This window comes from Rattus norvegicus, chromosome 7 (assembly GCF_036323735.1).
Source record: "Rattus norvegicus strain BN/NHsdMcwi chromosome 7, GRCr8, whole genome shotgun sequence".
Classification (NCBI taxonomy): domain Eukaryota; kingdom Metazoa; phylum Chordata; class Mammalia; order Rodentia; family Muridae; genus Rattus; species Rattus norvegicus.
Window position 1 is genome coordinate 22,364,802 of NC_086025.1, and position 20,124 is coordinate 22,384,925.

The following is a 20,124-nucleotide window of genomic DNA, read 5'->3' on the forward strand; positions in this document are numbered from 1 at the left end:
GCCACGCCCCTAACCCCTCAAATCAAGTTTTAAATGCACAGTAAATTGTAGCCCTATGAAAGAAAATGTCACTTTTTCCTCTCTCCAAAATACATGCATATTTTAGCAGCGTTTTGTGCTGTCTAACAGTCATGACTTTTCAAGTATAAACATAAAACCAAAAAGAAAATAACAATTAGTACATATACTGACATTAAAGGCTCTATGCAGGCATTAATGGTGGAGGCTGTGTGGTTGTTTCGAGGTGTGGTTGCAGGCTGCCAAGGTTGGCTGATCATGACCTTGAACCCCTGATCCTCCTGCTTCTTCCTCAGAAGTGTGGGGGTCGGGGGATACCTGGATTGAAGACTACACTGGGGACTCTGCACTCTTGTGTTGAAGCTAAACAATCAAGAGTGAAGAAGTGTTTTCCTAGGCGGTTTGACTTAGGCAAACATCTGTGAAGTCTGTGAACAAAGGTCTGTGTTTAAATGCTCGTGTGAGAATGAGAACGGTGGCAGAATGCCAGCAATCATGACCCAGCCCAGCTTGTATCTTGAAAAATGACATTTGTTTATGTATCGTATGGTGTGCATGCGTGCATGCATGCGTGTAGACCAGAGAACTTATTTGCAAGAGTCCTCTCCATCTACCATAGAGGTCACGAGTGAACTCAGATGCATGTGTGCCCTGATGCACGTGTGGAAGTCACAAAGTCCTCACCTTCCACCTTTTGCCACCACACGGGCCAGAGCATCAGTGCAGAGACAAGGCCATGTGGCCATCTGATGCTGGGTTCGGGTCCTAACTTGCAGTTAGGGGGTTTTCTGAGGGATGGTCTTTTTTTTCTCTGTGTGTGGTCAGACTCGTTTCCCACCTTCCCCTGCAGATGGCGTTTACACCTTACACAGGGTAGTTCCTTTCTAGTCCTTGCACCTTCTATTAGATGCCCCACACGGGGAAGATGTTCTTTTTACCTTCTGCTCTCTGCCCCATGCTTCTGTCCAAACCAGAGGGGCAGAGAGCACAGACGGCTGGGCGTGGTTTGTGTCCAGTGACGCAGCCTGTCTAAAGCCTTTGGGTCTTGCAGATCCTTCAGGGCCAGCAGCCTCCACATGCCGTGTCCCACTCCTCAGAGACCTCTGAGATTTCCTGCCAGCTCAGTGATGCTTTTACACAACAGTGCTATAGCCAGGTGGTGGTGGCACAGGCCTTTAATCTCAGCACTTAAAAGGCAGAGGCAGGAGGATCTCTGTGAGTTCAAAGCCAGCCTGGTCTACAGAGGTAGTTCCAGGACAGCCAAGGCTGTACAAAAAGACCCTGTCTCAAAAATAAAACAACAACAGCAAAAAGACATTGTTTTTCAAAATTCGATAAGCATTCGAAGTTCTCAATGAACGATTTGTTTGCAATGAAGTCGTCTCATGATGCTCATCTGGGAGGGGTGTCTGTCTAAGGCTTGGATCTGGCCGTGCCTCGTATTTATCTACAGGTAGAAACCTTTATTTTCCTGGCTGCTTTCAGTCTCTGTTCCTCACAGCCAGCCTGGGATGGGGTGGGGGACAGTGTAGGCTTTGGAGTTCAACAGCCTCAGTTGGACTTATTCTCTGTGGTTCCCTGACCAGACAACTCACATAGCCTTTCTCTATCCAAGTTTCCCCTCTGCAGATAAAGACGACAGTGCCCACCATAGTCCTCAAGAGCAAAGCCTGTCGCCTGTCAGAACTAAGCAGCACTCCCACAAAAACCTCATCAAGACGTGTCAGATCAGAAAGACGCTTTATCTAAGTATCGGAGGAGACTGAATTCCTGCCCCACTGCCAATCCTGAGTGACTCCCTGCCATTTAAATCCTAGCTGCTCTCTAGTATTTCAGTGGTTTATTCAGTGGGTGGTTTTCAGCCTGGAGACAGCCTGTGTTTCAGAGGGCATGAATTCAGCCTTTGCAAAGTTCTGAGTTGGGAAGGACTGTCCTCATTGCTGTTTCTGAGGTTTATCTGTGTCACATTCCTGAGCCTTCCTCCTCCAAAGCAGTCACCCTTCTTCACACAGTACAGGCTCCTTCTTCACACGGTACAGCCTCTGGTTGGCATCCACGGCTCTGAAGGACTGCTAATGCATGCGAATGTTGATCTGAGCTCAAGGAGGAGCCGGCGAGAAAGGCAATAGCGGCCAAAGCAAATATATATTCTTGTGCTCACATATTTATTTAAATTCTAAGCAGCGCATTTATAACTTGCATAATTAGCCAGGGCTACAAAGTTGCCTTTTAGAAGGCATATTTACCCAGAGGAGGCATGAATATTTCATACAGAGCAGGCGATGTTAAAACACGGTGTACCCTCGGTTTGGTGTCTGCTGTGAAAGCGTTTGTTCCTTAATGAATGATTTAATTTTGAGGCAAAACATATTGCATTAAGAAGGCTCTGATATTCACCGCGATTTTTGTAATTTATACCCAGAGATCCGAGAAAGCATGAAAATATTTTGCCTACCTGAAAAAAAAAGTTTTAAAAATGTAAACCTGTTTAAAGTCATTACATCGTCTTTTAAGAGAAATCACATAAGAAGCTGACTTGACTCTGGGGCCTGTTGAACAGCGCACATGGGGTAAGAATCTGGAAGAGAGAGCACACAGAAGAGGTCACCACGTATGTGTGACCATGTGTGACAGAGGCTCTTCCCTCCGTAGTTTACAGTTAGAACGCACTGTAAAGGCAAGTCCACTCATTCTAAAGAACCGAGGCACGGAGGAAAGGTCACAGCACTTGGCGGTGTTAGGACCGGCGCTCACACTTCTGTTACAGTCACCTTTAAATTCTGAGCTGTCGGTGCCGACTGACAGTGGTGGAGGCTGTATGAGGTAGGCACTGGGGCAGCCTTAGATGGCATTGTGTACAGTGCCAGAGCCAGCCACATGTAAGTGCCACCCACACGCCACTCCTACTCAACTTCATTCCACTCCTCGCTATCGGCACCCTGACCTGTGGCTGGCTCTCTGCACCTGTGCTGATGTATGGATACTGTGTTATTTTTAATGTCTGGGATCTGTATTAAAGTGTTGTGCTTTACAGAGCTGCAGCTCTTTACTGTCAACCTTAGGCTTTTGATACATTGTCACACAGGCCTGTCCTTTGCCGTTCATGGTACACTCTGTCTGTGGCCACGGGTCTGACCTGAGACAGTACAGGCCTTCTCCGCCAGGTCCTGTCCAGCTCTTGGCTTTCAGAACAGCTCTTTGCTTCCCTCTCAGTATACGCCAAGGAGTTTCTCTAGCTTTCCATAAGGACCCTGAGGTTTTGCTTTTGATCCTATGGGAATACCCAGGGACCTGAGAACAGGAGAGGCCCCTTTCCTTAGCCCTGAAAAGTTTCTCCTTCTATCCTGGTACTTCAGGGAATGAGAAGAGAGCAGGACATTGTTTCTGCATGGAATCTGCATGTAACACATACAGACGGTTGTCCTCTGCATGGGATCTGCATATGACACCTGCTGACTGTTGTCCTCCAGGAGAGTGACCCGTGTCCGCTCCTGTGACTGGACAGTCTGTCTTACCGTCACCTTTGCCCTAAAGGTGCTCGACCTGGCATCGCCATCCTGGGAACCGACTTGTCCTCTGAGCTCTATCCATGTGCCATCACACACACACACACACACACACACACACACACACACACACACACACACACACACACACACCTAATAAATCAGGGGCACACAAACATTTTTATTACATTGTCTTGTATGTGTTTCATTCATGCTTGATGCTTGTGTGGATGCCTGTGTGTGTCTGTGTGGCCCGAGGACCGACCACCTTGGATGTCATTCCCTCTATTTCCCCCGCTTTGTTTTGAGACTTGGTCTCTCTGTCTGTCTCTGTCTCTGTCTCTCTGTGTCTCTGTCTCTGTCTCTCTCTCTCTCTGTGTCTCCCTCCCTCCCTCCCTCCCTCCCTCCCTCCCTCCCTCTCTCCCTCTCTTCCTGTTTTGCTCCCCATGGCCTCGATGCTGTGTCGTACCCCACCTGGTCTTTACCATGGGTTCTTGGTTGACTTTGGGCCTTCATGCTTAGAAGACGAGTGCTCCACAAGCAGGGCCGTGTCCCCAGCCCTCTGGACACTCCAGCAGAGGAGCCACTGTGCCCCGTGCCGCTGCTGCTGAGGACAGCTTTGCTCTTCTGGTTTTCCTCTCTTCCTCTCTTCCTCTTTAGATTTTCCCCTGCCTTCTCATCCCCCCCCCCCCCCCGTCTTTATTTTCTTCTTCTTCCACTGTTTCCTCTTTGTCTTCAAGGACCTCCCCAACCACCTTGGCAATGGTTTTCCTATCTTGGTTTCTCCTGCTAGCAGGGTATCTTCCATGACACTCTTTCTCCTTTCTCCTTGTGTTTGATAAAGACTCATCCTTTTTTGTGTTGTAGACTTTTTACACTCAGCCTCAATGGGTGGCCCAGGGCCTCCCTGAGTGCGGTCAACGCTAGCCCCACGGTTCCCAGCACTAATGCTCTGAGCCATTTTCTTACGCTCTGTTTAGTTTTCTCCTGTGCCAATGAGGGATGCTAGCCCATCCTGTATTACAAGTCTGGTCTGGGAAGTAAATCGGCTCGTGCACGTGGGCCTCTTTGAATGCCACAGGGTCCCATTACAGACCATTTAAGAGACGGTGTTTGCTGTTACCGCGGTTTGCAGTTTACTTTTTCCTTGACACGAGCGTGGAATGGAATACACAACACTGCCTTCCACTTCACGCTCACCTCTCGGGAAAAGCCAAAACGATCTGTGTGTCTCCTTCTCAGTGAGGTCAAGCATCTTGTTTCTTGGCTCTTGGGTCTCTCTTCTCTCGTGTTGGGATTCTTCTTGTGAACTGTAGGAGTTCTCAGTAGTCTCTCAGAATGTTCTGAACACTGACTTCATCGGTTGAACGCACGGTAGCTCATTTCACATGCTGAGGCAAGATTTTCATTTCTTGAACTACGGAGGTATTCACCGCAACCTGCATTATTCATTAGCACGAGTTTCACTTATAGATTCCTCCCCCAAGTCAAGACCAGATATTCTCTCGTGAGGTTTTTACTATACATTTTGCATATAATTTCTGTTGAGGCGTAGGGTAAGGCTGACAGTTTCTGTTCCCCTCCCTTCTTTTTGAGAGGTGGTAGCATCTGAGACAGGGTCTTTCTAGGTAGTCCAGGCTGGCCTTGAACTCAAGGTTCTCTTACCTCAGCCTCCTGAATACGAGGAGCAGACATTTTCTTTTTTCCCTACGTTCTCCTGGGTAGGTCCACACCTTCTTCTGTAAATTGCCAGATTACAAGGTAATAAATTCTTAAAGCTCTGTGGGTTGCCTTTCGGGGACGACTGTGTAGCTATTTAAATCTCTCTGATTCAGTTTTTCCAAGTGAATCTTAGGAGTAATAAAACACTAGAATCCAGAAGTAGACGCAACCAGAAATAAGGACGAAGCAGAGTTGTGTTCTGATGAGACTTGATTTACGGATACAGTGACAGGTTGATGATGCCATGAGATGTCATTACCGATGCCTGCTCTGGACCAGGGCTTCATAAACGTTTTCCATTTGTGATCTTTTCCTCCTAAAAAAATTATGTGACCATGGTATACGGCTCTGTAAATAAGGGTATACATAGTATATTTATGGATTAATAGATCATAACAAAATTTATTTTAAAACAATTATTTGATAAACTGAATTTTTTTTTTTTACCATTGACTATAGGTGACAGGGCCATCAAGAGCTTCAGCAGGTAAAGGAACAGACAACCAGGTCTGGTCCCCAGGACCCACGAAAAGGCGGAAGAAGGCCATTAGCTCTCCAGAGCTGTCCTCCGACCTTCACATGCACAGTGGCACGCACCACTTCCCATAATGTGCGTGAACATGCATGTGCATACACAATAACAAATTTTATTAAAAAGTTCTCATCTCATACCAGTGACATGGATGTGCTTGGTCATGTGTAAGGGATGAAATCTCAGCTCACTATTTGGTTCTGCACAATGTAGAGCGTCTTCAGTGTTTCCCAGACTGATCAATATTCTGACTCTGGTTTTGTAAACATCAATGCCAAAACACCACTTTGAAAACAAAGTACAAAATGGAAGGAGTGTGCTTAGGCTTATCTCAGAAATCCTGTCCTAATCCCAAACTAAAATCATCACATACACACACACACATACATACACACAGATACACACAGACACACACAGACAGACACACACACATGACACACACACACCACACACACATGACACACACCACACACACAGACAGACACACACACATGACACACATGACACACACACAGACACAGACACACACACACATGACACACAACACACACATGCACACATAGACACACACACAGACACACACACCACACACACACACACACACAGCCATAATGACTGATATACAGTAGCCTCACATTTGAGCTGAAGTGTTTGAAGCAACGCTCCCTGGTGTTGTAGGGCATGGACGGCCTGCACAGTACACAGTGCACTTGTATGCAGAATGTCATATAAAGTGAGCAGCATGTCTTGTATGCAGAACCAAGGCCACAGTGACACCACCTGACTCATAATGGAACAGAAAAATGCCTGAGTCCTCATGCATTTGATTTGAATTAACTTTCAGTCATTGTATATTCAGAAGCCTTTTCCTGTTGCCAGGTTTTTTGGCATCTCCATATTTAGTTATATAACCCACGTCGGGTTGAGACACACAGTTGAAGAAGCTCGATTCTAGGCTGGACCCTCACCCATGTATATCATACCAGGAATTAGTAAATTATACATGTATCACACATAGCCTTAGAATTATTAAACTTACACTTAGAGGGTCACAGTAGCATCATAGAAGGAGCTAGCCCTATTTCTTCAAAACTCTTGTTTACGCTTCTGTCCACATTGTCACTCAGCTAGCAGATCAGTCTTTCCATCGTGTGCTAGAGCTCTAAAACTTTCCCTTCTGATTTCTTCAGTCACCCACTGGGCATCTAGAAGGTGTTCCTCGCTTTCGTGTGTGTGCGCTCTGAACTCACCTGTTGACTCATAGTTGTATACCATTGTCATCTAAGAATGTGCATGTATACGTGTTCCAATATATATGTATTCAATATAGTTTAAAATTTATTGGAACTCGATCTGTGGACTCTGTGTGTATGTGTGTGCTGGTGAGCAGAGCATGGGGTCTGCCGCTGTTGAGCGACACCGTGCATACGTGTGGTTGAGCATTTTCTTCTGCTTAAACCCCAGCATTTCTTTGTTGGTTTTCGTTCTGGCTGCCCTGTCCACTGAGGACAGAATGTCACTGTTCCCACTGTTACTGGAAAGAATCTTTCCCTCACGTCTAACATTTGCTTTATGTATTTGGGGGTCACATGTCGGGTTTGCGTATTTGCAGCTTCTGTGTCTCCGTGTTGACTCAGCTCTTTCTCCCTTTCCTGATGACATTCTCTGTCTCATCGCGTTACGTAGTCTTAGGTCTGCTGTGTCTGGTGAGGACAGCTACTGCAGTCTCCTGTTGGTTCCATTTGTGTGTGATTTATGCCTTTGACATTCACGTCTTCACCAAAGGGAGTCTTCTAGGCAGTAATGTAGCGCTCTGACTTTCTTTTTTAACCGTTTAGTTCGTGTGTTTATTTTGACCGAGTTTAATCTGTTTAGACTCAAGGTTGTTAATAATTGTGCACCGTTTTCTACTGTTTCACTAACTGTATGCTGCCCACTTTATATGACTTTCTCTTTTTGATTTAGTGACTTTGTTATGCCAAGGTCTCTCTTCTACTTACCTGTTCTTCTAGTGAATTTTGTAACGCACATTTTCATGACCGATTCTTGTAAGTAAAGTGTGTCTTGCATAGTGATGAGTTTCCTCAGTTTCTGCTCACCTGACTTCGTTTCTTCAGGGTTTGAAGGCTAATTTTGCTGGGTATAGCATTCTTGGTTGGCAGGTGTCTTTTCCTCTTAGTATCTGGCCATATCATCTTACTCTCCTTTGGCCTGGAAGCTTTCTTAAGAGCTTTGCTGTGAGAATCTCTCTATGACAATGGACCTTTGTTTATAACGTGACTGACACGTCGTTCTATCTTTAGGATCCTTGCTTTGTACTGTTAGCACCATAACTGTGATGTACTCAGTGATGGTCTCTGGCTCTTTGCATCTTTGAGCATCCAGGATCTTCAAAAGATTTGGGGGCATTTCCAGCTATTGTTTTGTGAAATAAACTGTTGTGATGATGATGATGATGATGATGATGATGATGATGATGATGATGATGATGATGATGATGATGGGGTGCTCACATGCCACAGTGTGTATATGGAAGTCATGGTTTTCCCCTTCTGCCTTTACCTGGGCTCTAAGGATTGGATTTAGGCGGTCAGTTCCGCATTGGTGGCAAACACTGTTCCCACGTAGCCATCTCACCAGGCTGCTGTGTGGGATTTAATACTTGCTTCCTTTCTTTCCTTTCCATTGAATTACTGTGATGCAGGCATTTGCTGAAAGTTTTCCATGTGTCTTAAAGGCGGTCTGTCTGTCTGTCTAATTAGGTTAATTCTACAGCCTTGTTTGATTTTGGCCTATTGTGGAAGTATTCTCTTATAATTTTTACTTCATGGATTGACACTGTCAGCTCTAAGGGGTCCTGTTCAGCTCTGAGGGTTCCCATTCAGTTCTAAGGAGTTCCTGTTCAGCTCTAAGGGGTTCCCCTTGGTTCTCTTTTCTGTCTTTTCTGAAGTCATCATTCAAGTCCCAAATTGTTTTTCTCCTGTCTTCATACTGCTGCTCTCTGTCTGTATACTGCTGCTCTCTCCTGTCTGTATACTGCTGCTCTCTCTGTATACTGCTGCTCTCTCTGTCTGTATACTGCTGCTCTCTCCTGTCTGTATACTGCTGCTCTCTGTCTGGCCTCTGGCATCTTGCTAGGTTTTGTTAGGAATGCTATTATCTCTTTTCTGCACCTCATAGGTTTCCTTCAAACTGAGATCCTTTCTAGAGAATTAAGCTCTTCTTTGGGGTTCGTGTTTCCTCTGCCTTCCTCATCCCCTTATGTTGGTGGCTGGTGTGTGTGTGTGTGTGTGTGTGTGTGTGTGTGTGTGTGTGTGTGTGTGTGTTTTGATCCTGACCTCATGAAGGACCTTCCATAGGAAAGGATGTTTGTATTTAGGTGGGAATGCCAGCCAGCTTGGGTACTTGGGCTTGGTTACAGAGACCCCCCAACAGGACATCTTTGTGCATTTTCTCCCGCTCACTGATTCCTGCATATCTTCGACTGCAGCCTGGAGGAACTGTACGACCTTGCAGTGGAGGTAAATGTCAGAGGCCTCTTCAGGTTCCACAGTCTGGCTCAATGGCACTTTGGCGGCAGCTGCTGCTGCAGTCCTGGTGACCACTGAATGTAGAGAGGATTATGTTTAGGTCCCTCAGGGCAGGGGCAGGTAAGACCAAGGAACAACCCTCTTAGCCACAGGATCTCCACAAGGAGATCTTCCCTGGAACTCCCAGGGTTCTGTGGGAGAGGCCTGCGGCTGTGGCTTGGCTGTCAAGGATACAAGGTAGACCTGGCCAGATGAGTACAGGCTTTGAAGGGTTTGGAAACAAAGGAGACACTCTGTGGGTCCTGCTGTGTGGCTGCCTGTGTTGGTGGACCGCCGAGGAGGCTCTCCCGATTCCTCTTGGGCCAGCACACGTGGACTCTGGGTAGTAACTACAACAGCCTCTGACCCAAGACTCCTGGATGCCAAAGGGGACTCTCCCGCCAAACGAGCCACACACTGACCAAGGCTTCCGGTGGGCGGGCGTTTGGCTGCCGGCTAGGGCGGTGTTTATCAGTGACTGTTAAGGTAAGTTTCCTGAGTTTGGAGGAGATACAAGGTGAGAGCCTTCTGTGGAGCAGAGGCTTAGCTTTTCGACCAGCCAGCTCCAGGGGCTGCCTCTAAAGCTTGTGGAGCTCTGGGTCAGGACGGCGGCTGGGCCTCTGGTGCAGGTTGCTGGCTTTGCCACTTTTGAGTTTTTTACGGCCCTGTTGTGGTTTTTTGTTTCATTCTGTTTCTTCGAATAAGAGATAGACACTCAGAATCATAAGAAACATTCCCAAAGAACAAATCGAGAATCAAATCTAAACCTTTTGGTTCTGAGACGGACTTCATCACAGACCAGAGAGCAGGCCTTGAACTCACTCCAGGGGCCGGGCTGGTTTTGAGCTCCCGGCAGTCCTTCTCAGTATCCCACAAGCTGGGATCACAAGCCAAATTCCTAGTCCTACAACGCACAAGTTGAGGATTCTAATACCCTCTGCATTCTATATACCTGAAACAGACCGAATTAGTTCTGTATGATCGCAAGGCAGCCTACGCCAGGAAGCAGGAAGGAAGCATCGGCCTCAGGGGCAGCAGGGCCCGGCGTGCGATGTCTCTGACAGAAGTCCACAGGCGTCTGATGGTTGCCCCTTGGAGCTTATCTTTGCTTTGGACAACCACCCCCCTTTCTGGTAAAGGCGTCAGAGCCGGAATGAGAGCTCTTCAGAGGCTGGTGCTAGATGTGTCCACCAGCGGCTAGGTGAGGGGGAGGCGCTGCCCGTGAACAGTGGGGCGCGTTGAGCATCTCAGGAGTCCCTCGGATGTTTGTGGTAAAGCGTGTGTTTCCCATTAATATAGCAGCCTCTCCTCGAGCGTGGCTCTTGACCTGGACATATGCTGTTCCTTCCGGAAACAAGCAGCTCGGGCTCGTGGACCGGTCAAGCGCAGGGAGAGGCAGACATCCCCTCTGGCCCTCTCTTGCAGGTGTTCACCCTGCTGTGGATCGCTGACTGGCAGACATCACCTCTGGCCCTCTCTTGCAGGTGTTCACCCTGCTGTGGATCGCTGACTGGATGGTCCATCGCTTCTGGAGGAAAGGAAAGGACCCAGATAGTTTCTCCATCCCGTACCTGACGGCGCTAGGCGACCTGCTTGGGACCGCTCTGCTGGCCTTAAGCTTCCATTTTCTCTGGCTTATCGGAGACCGAGATGGCGACGTTGGAGACTAACGGACCGACAAGCTGCCGTGGGGTCACCCGGGGGGAGAACACAGGCAGCCATTGCTGCCCCTCCAAAGCTCTTCATCTGTCCTGTGACTTACGCCAGGGTAGTCTGCGGTTCACCCTGACTCCATAAATGGCCTTAACGTACTTTTTAAGGGATTTGTGAATCTGAAACCACATGAAAGGTATTTGTGCTGCTTTTTTGTAGAATAAATAATTTGACACAGACATAGATACAAGCTCACACTCTAAAGTCAATTAGGGAAGAATATAGGATGTTTACAATGAGTTAATTTTGAAACCACAGACCCGGCAGAAGTATACTTTATTATTAAGTTATAATGCACAGTTAGAGGCAAGGTGGCTTTACCCTTCTCTGTCTTACGGCTGTGTCACACTACAAAGAGTGCCATGACCTGGTACCATCTGAGCTTCCCTAAGTGTTAATTAACTAGGCCTTCCTCCTCGGGAGCTAAGGTTCATTCCCCGAACATGGCAACCAGCTCGCTTTTACCCGAGTCTCAAACTGCCCCCGCCAACTCTGCGAGTTCTCAACAGCCAACCCTTTGAGTAGATTCTTTTTCTTTTGTGGAGACAGGGCTTGCTCTCTGTGTTGTCCCCGCAAGCCTTCAGCTTGCCGTCCTCTTGCTTCGGTTCCCTCCACCTGGTGCTAAAAGCACTGAGCAGTCTCACTCATCCTGTGTTGAAAATGTTGATCTAATTTAGGAAACTGTGATGAAAGCAGGAGGTCAGTTGAGCTGTGTTTGTGGGCACAGGGTGGTGTGTGTGTGTGTGTGTGTGTGTGTGTGTGTGTGTGTGTGTGTATGTGTGTGTGTGTGCGCGCGCGTGCGCGTGCGTGTGCGTGTTTGTGCCGTGTGTATATGTGTGTGTATACGTGTGTGCACATGTCTGCATGTGTGTGCGTGCATGTGTATATACATGCATGTGTGTACATACGTGTGTGTGTGTGTATGTGTATGTGTGTATGCGTATGTGTGACATATGTGTGAGACAGACCAGAGAGAGGGGGGGGAAGCACTTTTCAAAAATAAGTACCATTTAATATAATGCAGCTGTAAAATCTGGCAAGAGCAGGCGGTCCTGTTGCCCTTTAAGGCGCCCTTCCTGTGGATGTCCCTCCAAAGGAGAAGTTGGTGACTTACCTCATTACCTCAGCATCCATCTTATCACTTCATCTACAGGGACCGCCTCACGTATGCGGCTGTATTCCTCAGATATCCTGAAACTTTGGCCAATATCGTAAGCACCTTAACCCCTGGCTACTCAGTTGTAAGCACTTTTAGATCACTTAGCACTTAAAAGTGCCGTGCAATCTTTCAAGGCCGTTAAATGTCTAATAATTTAAACTGCTGAGGGGATAAGACCCGCATGGCGTTGGTTGTCATGGCGAGGTTGTGCGGGTGGCTTTTGAATAGACTGCAGAAGTATTATTATTAAGTCTTCGTGGAGTCTGTGGTTTAGAGTGGAGTATTTTTGCTTTTTTTTAAACTTCGTTCAGTTCTCCGGCCTTATAATCAAACTTTTAAGGCATAGAACTGAATGAACTATGGATCTCTCCTTTGGAGAGTTAGTGTCACAGAGGGGACATTCTGACAAAATAAGCGTAAAGTTTAAGTTAATGAGTAAATAGTTGCAAAGATTATTTTATTTTTGAAAAAGTTAATGAATACTCCCTTTCATTTATATAAAAACATTTGTGAATTTGGGTTTTGCATTTGGCTGTATGCTCTTTTTTTGTTTGTTTGTTTTGAGTCTTGCCCAGGCTGGGTTTAAACTTCGGATCCACCTGTCTTTGCCTCCTGGGATTCATTTTCTTTAACTCACAAAAAAATATGCAGAGTAAGCCCCAGTGTTAGCCAGTGTTAGCCAGTGTTAGCCTGTGTTAGCCAGTGTTAGCCTGGCTGACAGTGTTCTGCACATTCCTAAGCACAGGAAGATGCGTGCTGACAGCATCAGCACCTTGTGGGTGGGTTGAATGGAGACTCCTGTCTGGGTTTTGTCACAGGGGCCATGGACATGCAGAGGAGTGACATTTGTAAGATTTCACAGCCACACAGTGGGCAGACCCGTCTGGACCAGTACATCTTGTCATACATGTGTGTCCCACCCCCAAATGTACAGTGTCCACCTAGTTACCTGAGAGAACGCCCCAGTCAAGTGTTACTAGTCTTTTAGATTTCAGCAGGGAAGCCTCCACCTAATGTGGACCAACTCTGAACTATTCCTGTCCCTAAGGTCAGAGAGGCCATAAATGAACATTTACCTTATATTTTTATTTCATAATGAAATCTTTTAGGCCAAACAACAATGTCTCGCTTCTTAAAGCCACAAAGAGCCAACCCCCCTCCTAGATCCGCTGTGCCAGGACGGATAGTGGGAGGCTGATTCTCAACCTTTACCAGAACAGCAAAATGTCTAAGACACATGTAACGGGCAAAAACAGAATGCTCAGACCAAATGCGTTGTAAAGTGATATGCACTGTTAATTACAGATCTTTGAAAGTCTCTGTGCACATATGTAAGTTTTATTCAACCATAAAATTTATTATCAGTCTTAGGTAAATGAACAGTATTTTTATACCACATAAACCCTGCTTTCCAAAACTCATTTCCCTCTAACTTACCAGGCACATTATACACACAGCTTAAAAAAGATCATATTTTTTTATTCTTGACCATCCACTTATTTTGAAATTTCCAAAGTTTCTTAGAAGCGAATTAAATAGAAACTCATGGGGAGTGTCTTATGGAGACGTCAGAAAATGTCACACCAGAGATCATCCATGCTGTAGCCAAATGCATCTTCTAAGTCTGTCAGTGGTGGGGTGTACCCACCTTCCCTGTGTCTAAAGTATACTTTGCCCACTGACAGTGGGCTCTGGCACCTTGGGATTGCTGTGAACCCAAATCAAAATAAAATCTGAGAAGCAATTTCTTGTGCCATTGCAGTTTCTTTCATAATTGCTCTGCCAGCCACAGATCAGGTCTGTGTTTGGAATCCCCTAGAAAGGTCCAGGGGGACCGCCTACCCCGCTGTGTTCATGAAACATGGTGATTGGGCTCTGATGGCAGTCAGCTCCTCCAGCCCTCTGCTCCACGGTGAGTGCTCCTGCCTTCCCTCCATCATCATCCCACAGAGAGCCTGGGGTCCATCAGTCCCTCCCAGGCAGAGCCTGGCTCTAACAAAACATAGCTCACACTCTGTCTCCTGTTCCTCTCTGTCTCTGACTCTTTCTCTATGTGTGCCTGTCTCTCCTCTCTCTCCCCTTCCCCAGGCCCTGAACCATGGAGTATAGCCTGAGAAGTACATATGCCCACGCTGTCCCCCCTTACATCAGACGCCTTCAGTGGCAGGCAGCCGTGGGTACTGCTGACTACTGTCTCCACCAGTTCTATAAAGTACACTCATCCAGGTCGACAACAGTCTGTATTGTGCCAAGCCTAGTGGCTGATTCCCATCAAAGAGTGTCACCTTAAAACCACGACACAGCGTGGTGGGAGGCTGTCACCTGATTGCTTGGCATCTGTCTTAACTCTGCTCCGGGGATCTGCCCGAGTTCTCTTCCCTCTACCCTGAGGCTCCCCTTCCTTCTTTCCCACGGGTTTCTCGGTGTCAGGACACTCATCTGTCTCTTCAGAGTCTGCTGTATCTCCTAGGCCTCCCACATCACTGTTATGTGGTCTATGCTAATTCCTAGTTTACCTCCCTCCCCAGTCCCAGCCTCCCCCACTGGGTGAGTTCCCAGTCTGTTCTTCCCAGTACCAGAGGATGGTTCTTCTTAATGACTGACAGCTGTTTGAACAACACTGTCACCACCAGGCGTAGCTGCAGCCGGCTGTGGCTATTAGCTACAGAGTACACATTAAAGTCTGACTCCCATCACCTGTGAAGAACTTCTGTAAGTCAGGAACCAGCGATCCTGACAGCAGCCTGTGGAGGGTGGCTCAGTGATACAAACAGTGGATAATCAGTCCTTAAGAGCAGAACAAGGCCAGGGCTGGGGGGCTGGTGGTGTGGTCCAGCCCTTGGGAGGTGGAGACAGGAGGATCAGGGTTGCAGGCCATTCTGTAGCAACAGGTCGAGTTTGAGACACATGAGGCCCTGACTCCAGAAACAAAACCTGAATCGAAGTGATCCTGACATACTGTATATACCACTAGACTGGCAAAACCCCAAAACTGGATAAAACGTGTCCTTGGCAAGGGAGGTGGACAGACTTGATGTGGTAGAGCCAGACGGTTAACAGTCTACAGAGGGGACCCTGGCCATCTGTAACAAAATCACAAAAACACTTACCACCTGGTTGTCCGGTTTCCCCATTACCTCTGGACAGGCGACCACAGAGTTCCTGTCTTCGTCCTGTGCCCTTCAGTGGTGTGTTCATCCCCTGCCTCAGCCCCTCACAGTGGCCACATGTCAGAGTTACCATCTGGGGAGATGCCCCCAGTCTGGGGCTGGTCCCTTTCACAGCTCGGTAAGTCACCCTTTATAGCCCGAGGCTTCGAAAACTTGGCTGTCTCTCTCAGGAGTCCTCTAGCCTCTTGCTCTTTGGTATAAGGTCCTGCTGATTCCAGAGATATTGGCTTCTGGGCTTGTTTGAGGCTTCTAAACAGCCCCAGGAAGGCAAGTCTGACCAGACCACTTTTCCTGCCTAGAATGTGTTGTTTTGGGGTGACCCACACATCAGACACAGGACAAGTTCAGAACTCATAGCCCTTGGGCTTATCAACCTGATTCTAGCAGCACTGTGTCTGGACCCGAGCATCTACAGAGTGTAGGCACAAAAGGCTCCATCCCTCCTGGAGGTTCTAGGCCACACCACAAGTCAGTAGCCCTCTGAGTGGGAGGTGGAGTGTCAGAACCCTAAAGGCATCCAAACACTGTTGCCCCGGGTGGCCCCTACAAGTGGTATTCTTTGGTGGCTATGACAATGCTTTCTCTCATCAGTCTTTTTCTTATTTGTTTTTTGTTTTTATTTATGTGTATGGCACATGTGTGCCGGTGCCCACAGGGGCTGGAAGATAACATCAGGTCCCCTGAAGTTAGGTAGTTGAGGACCACCTGATACCGGGGCTGGGAACTAAAGTCAGGTTATCTTGGAAAACCTGGAAACACACTTCACTGCTGAGCCTTCTCTCCAACTCAGTCCTAAGGAAACGGAGCCTGGCTAGGAACGGGTTTCATGAGTTCCTGACATCACATTTTCTGCTCTGTTCTGGACCCCTTAGGATCTCAACCTCCACCGGTCACTGTGTGAAAGGTGGAGATGCAGCCCACAGGGTGAGCACTCACAGGTTAGGAATGCAGGACTCATGGCCCAGACACGACTAGAGGATCGCCATTCTACACGTCTACTCTAAAAGTCCAAATGTTAAGTTTAAATCGGCATGACCCCGGCCACATGGGGTGAGCATATTCTCAGCCAGTCTATGCAATTGGCTTTTATCAGAAGCCAGTTTTTTTGAGGGTGAGGGAGGCTGGATGGAAGCAGTTTTGAATAGATGGTCTTAAGGAAATGCAAGGCCAAAAATATCCATTCAGTTTCACCAAGCAGGTTCTGAGGAGCTGTGGCAGTGTACGGAGCAACAGCGATGGGCCTTTCCCTCTTGGTGGAACTAGGAAGTTAGCCAGGAATGACACACTTGACCGAGGAACACACACACACACACACACACACACACACACACACACACACACACACACAAAGATGGTCCCTGTGCTCACTGGACAATACTCCAGTACAAAAGTACCTCTTCTTAGGTTTAAAGTGAGCTCGCCCTCAGTCCCCAAAATGGCAGTGCCTCTGACCGTGTTGTGAGTTGCAGACTGGGCTCCACTCAGGCTAGACGGATCTGCAAAGAGAGTTGCTACTTAAAATTTGTGTTTCTCAGAAACCTTACAAAGGGGGTTTCTGCCTGCCAGGAAAAGCCATTACTTTCTTATCCGCCCTAGCTCCGGAAAGGAGTCTCTATTAACTCAAACCAACCTCTGATAGATCAAAGCCCCACACTAGTTCCCAGAAAAACTCACCTACCTCCTGCCCCCAGCAGAACCCCTCCTAACTGGCATGACTCTCCCACCATTTCTCTTCTTTCTGACCCCAGAGAGCTAGCCTTGGCCCATTGAACTTTTCCTCCTCCATCAACAGAGTGGTCGTTTGTTGGGGTTCATGGGGCCCTCACACCTCTTTTCTCCCCATTGCCTGACAGCTTTTCAGGGATAACCCACTCCACATAAGCTCAAGGAGTTTGTCAAACAGTTTCAAGTGAGGACAGGGTCCCCGAAAAGAATGTTTACCCAGAATCCCCCCCCCCCCCCCGTGTCCTAGAGGTCCCTCGAACACAACCAATCCGAACATTCCCAAACATGAGAGCAATGTACGTCAAGGCTTGTAACAGATGAGACGTGGGTTTACGAACTGCTGTGCTGAGCGCACCAAGATACTAAGGGTTTAAAAAAAAAAACAAAAAACAAACCCTTGAGATAGAATAGAAAGTTTTCCATTGTGTGGGACTGAGCAAGATACCAGAAGGAAAAACAATAGCCAAAGGAAAAAGAATCGTGGGGTTGGGGATTTAGCTCAGTGGTAGAGCGCTTGCCTACCAAGCGCACGGCCCTGGGTTCGGTCCCCAGCTCCAAAAAGAAAAAAAAAAAAAAAAGGAAAAAGAGTCGCAGGGAGGGAACAAAGTACAAGTGGGACAGAGAGAGATGACTTGTACGCGCGCACTTCTTCAGATCCAAAGGACTGTTGGAGTCGGATCACCCCCAAAGCCTCTTACACATTGTTAAGATCATCTAGACACTGTTCAACAAAACACTGATTCAGGAAGGTGGGTGTCGAGACTAACATGACCTCAGGTGGGGTTGGAGGTTGGCCAGGGTAGCCTCTGGGTTCTTTTTTTGACCCTGTTTCTCATTTACTTACTGAGCCATCTCTCTCAGCCTCCAGAAATACGGGGAGTCCTTACCACAGGTGGGATGAAGTTTGCGCTCTTCAAGATAGGATGGGGTGAAACCCTGTAACTCCACACAGAAGGCTTGAAAGCCAGGTGTGGGTCAGGAGGCTCCCCTTTTTACACAGCCACATTGTCTTCAACACTCAACCTCCCACCTCAGTACAGAGGGAAAGCACCTGTCTCCCCCAGGAAGCTCTTCAAATAAGCTATAGTCTTTTATGCAGCGGGAGGCAGCGTACCATTGGCCATTAGCCAAGTGTCCCATGAGGTACAGGTGGACAGTGTGGCTCCTGACACACTGAAGTCGAACAGGTAACTGTGTGAGTGGCTGGTGGGGGAGACCAGGTTTCTCACTGAGGAGGTGGGAGGTTACAGGAAGACAGGGGAGAGGCTGGAGTGACCTAATGGAGTAGGGAAAGGAACTGCGATGTCTAGGAACAAGGCATGGGAGTGGCTTGCCACTTTCATCCAAGGTCTAGTCTAACTGCAAGGGATGCTGGGAAGTATGGTCTTTCTGTCTGCCCCAGAAGAAGGAAAGGAGGCAATACTTAACCGAACATGAATCACTTATCCTCACTCAAGACATTTGATGTTCAAGGACACTGTGGTCCAGAAGGCAGAAGGACTTGAGGCGTCAGGAAACTCAAAGCCATATGACTAATAGACATGAGAGTCGCTGTTCCCAGTTCCTCATAGTAGAAAATCTAAGTGAGTCACTGGAGCCCTGGCCATGATAGCAGTGATCATATGTAACTGGTTGCCTCTTCCAGCACCAAGCCAAAATGTAAAGAAAGGGCCACACACGAGGCCAGCATGCATGCCATGGGCTAGTGTTCTATTGCTGTGAGGTGACACAGAGACCAAGACACAGTATAAAAGAGAGCATTTAATCGAGGACTTCCTTACAATTTCAGAGGGTGAGACCATGACCATGATGGTGGCAGATAGACAGACAGGCATGGTGCCGGAGCAGTAGCTGAGAGCTTGTGCCTTATGCACAAGTTGGAGAGAGAGAGAGAGAGAGAGAGAGAGAGAGAGAGAGAGAGAGAGAGAGAGGCTTGATGTGGGCTTTTAAAACCTAAAAACTCACCTCCTAATGACATACCTCTCCTCTCCTAACAAGGCCACACCTCCTGGTCCTTCTAAAAACAGTTCAACCAAGTAGGGACAAAACACCTAAATATAAGAGCGTGTGAAGGGGAAGGGAAGACCACACGATTCTCGTTCAATCCATCAGGCCAACAGAAGGTGACTGTCATTGTATGACTTGCTCAGAGCAAACCAGCAACCACTTTTGCCTTATACTTCATGCTTTTCTCATCTAAGTGTCTTCAGTAGGAAAAGTAGCAAAATTAAGTCACATGACATATGGGATGACTATTCCTGACTATAACTTGACTACATCTGGAATGAACTATAATCCAGAAATGGAGGGCTCACCTTTGATCTAGATCTTGAGGCTTCTGACCCAGATCTTGAGGCATAGTGACTATGACAAGCTTAGGCTCAAGCAAGGTAGTACACACCTTTAATTCCAGGAAATTGAGGCAAACAGATCCCTGAATTCAAGGTCAGCCTGGGACAAAGCAAGTTCCAAATCCAGGTGTGGTGGTGCACACCTTTAATCTGGGCCACATCTACTGGTGGCCTCCATAAGGACGATGGAAGAAGGAAGGCTCACTCTTCGTCACCTGCTTGCTCTTACGTGCCAGCACATCTGTTGGAACCTATTTCCACAGAAGACCAGCTGAAACAACTAGCCTGGTGGGACTGAGCAACTACTAGATTCTTGAACTTCCTGTTCCCAACCACCCATTGTTGAGTTAATTGGACTATAGACTGTAAGTCATTACAATAAATTCCCTTAATATATAGAGACATTCCAAAAGTTCTGTGACTCTAGAGAACCCTGACTAATACACCACAGAAAGACGCTAAAGCCTAAAAGTAGCTGTGAACACATGACCAGAGAGAGGGAAGGAAAGAGGGGGGAGGGAGGGAGGGAGGGAAAGACATTATACACAGCAAATATGTAGAAAGTATTTCCTCAAACAAAAACTGCTTTTCAAATGTTAAATCTCTTTTCATTTGTTTAACAAATAAGATATCCTTCCAGATCCTTTCCATTCAAATAA

The 20,124-nt window shown here is 47.4% G+C and overlaps 1 protein-coding gene across 10 annotated transcripts in view; it reads left to right on the forward strand.

Annotated features, from left to right (window-relative positions):
• Slc41a2 (solute carrier family 41 member 2) overlaps positions 1 to 13,963 on the forward strand; it is a 107,467-nt gene extending 93,504 nt beyond the window's left edge. For 6 of the 10 annotated variants that reach the window (NM_001401081.1, NM_001108742.2, NM_001401082.1 and 3 more), the window contains one exon: positions 10,832 to 13,963. In NM_001401081.1, coding sequence (NP_001388010.1) covers positions 10,832 to 11,017 — 186 coding nt within the window. In that variant the 3' untranslated portion in view covers positions 11,018 to 13,963. Of the gene's footprint in view, positions 1 to 5,705; positions 5,924 to 10,772 lie in introns of those variants that run through there. The other 4 variants (XM_063263757.1, XM_063263758.1, XM_039079428.2 and 1 more) reach the window with 2 other exon arrangements.
• Positions 13,964 to 20,124: the final 6,161 nt, after the last annotated feature.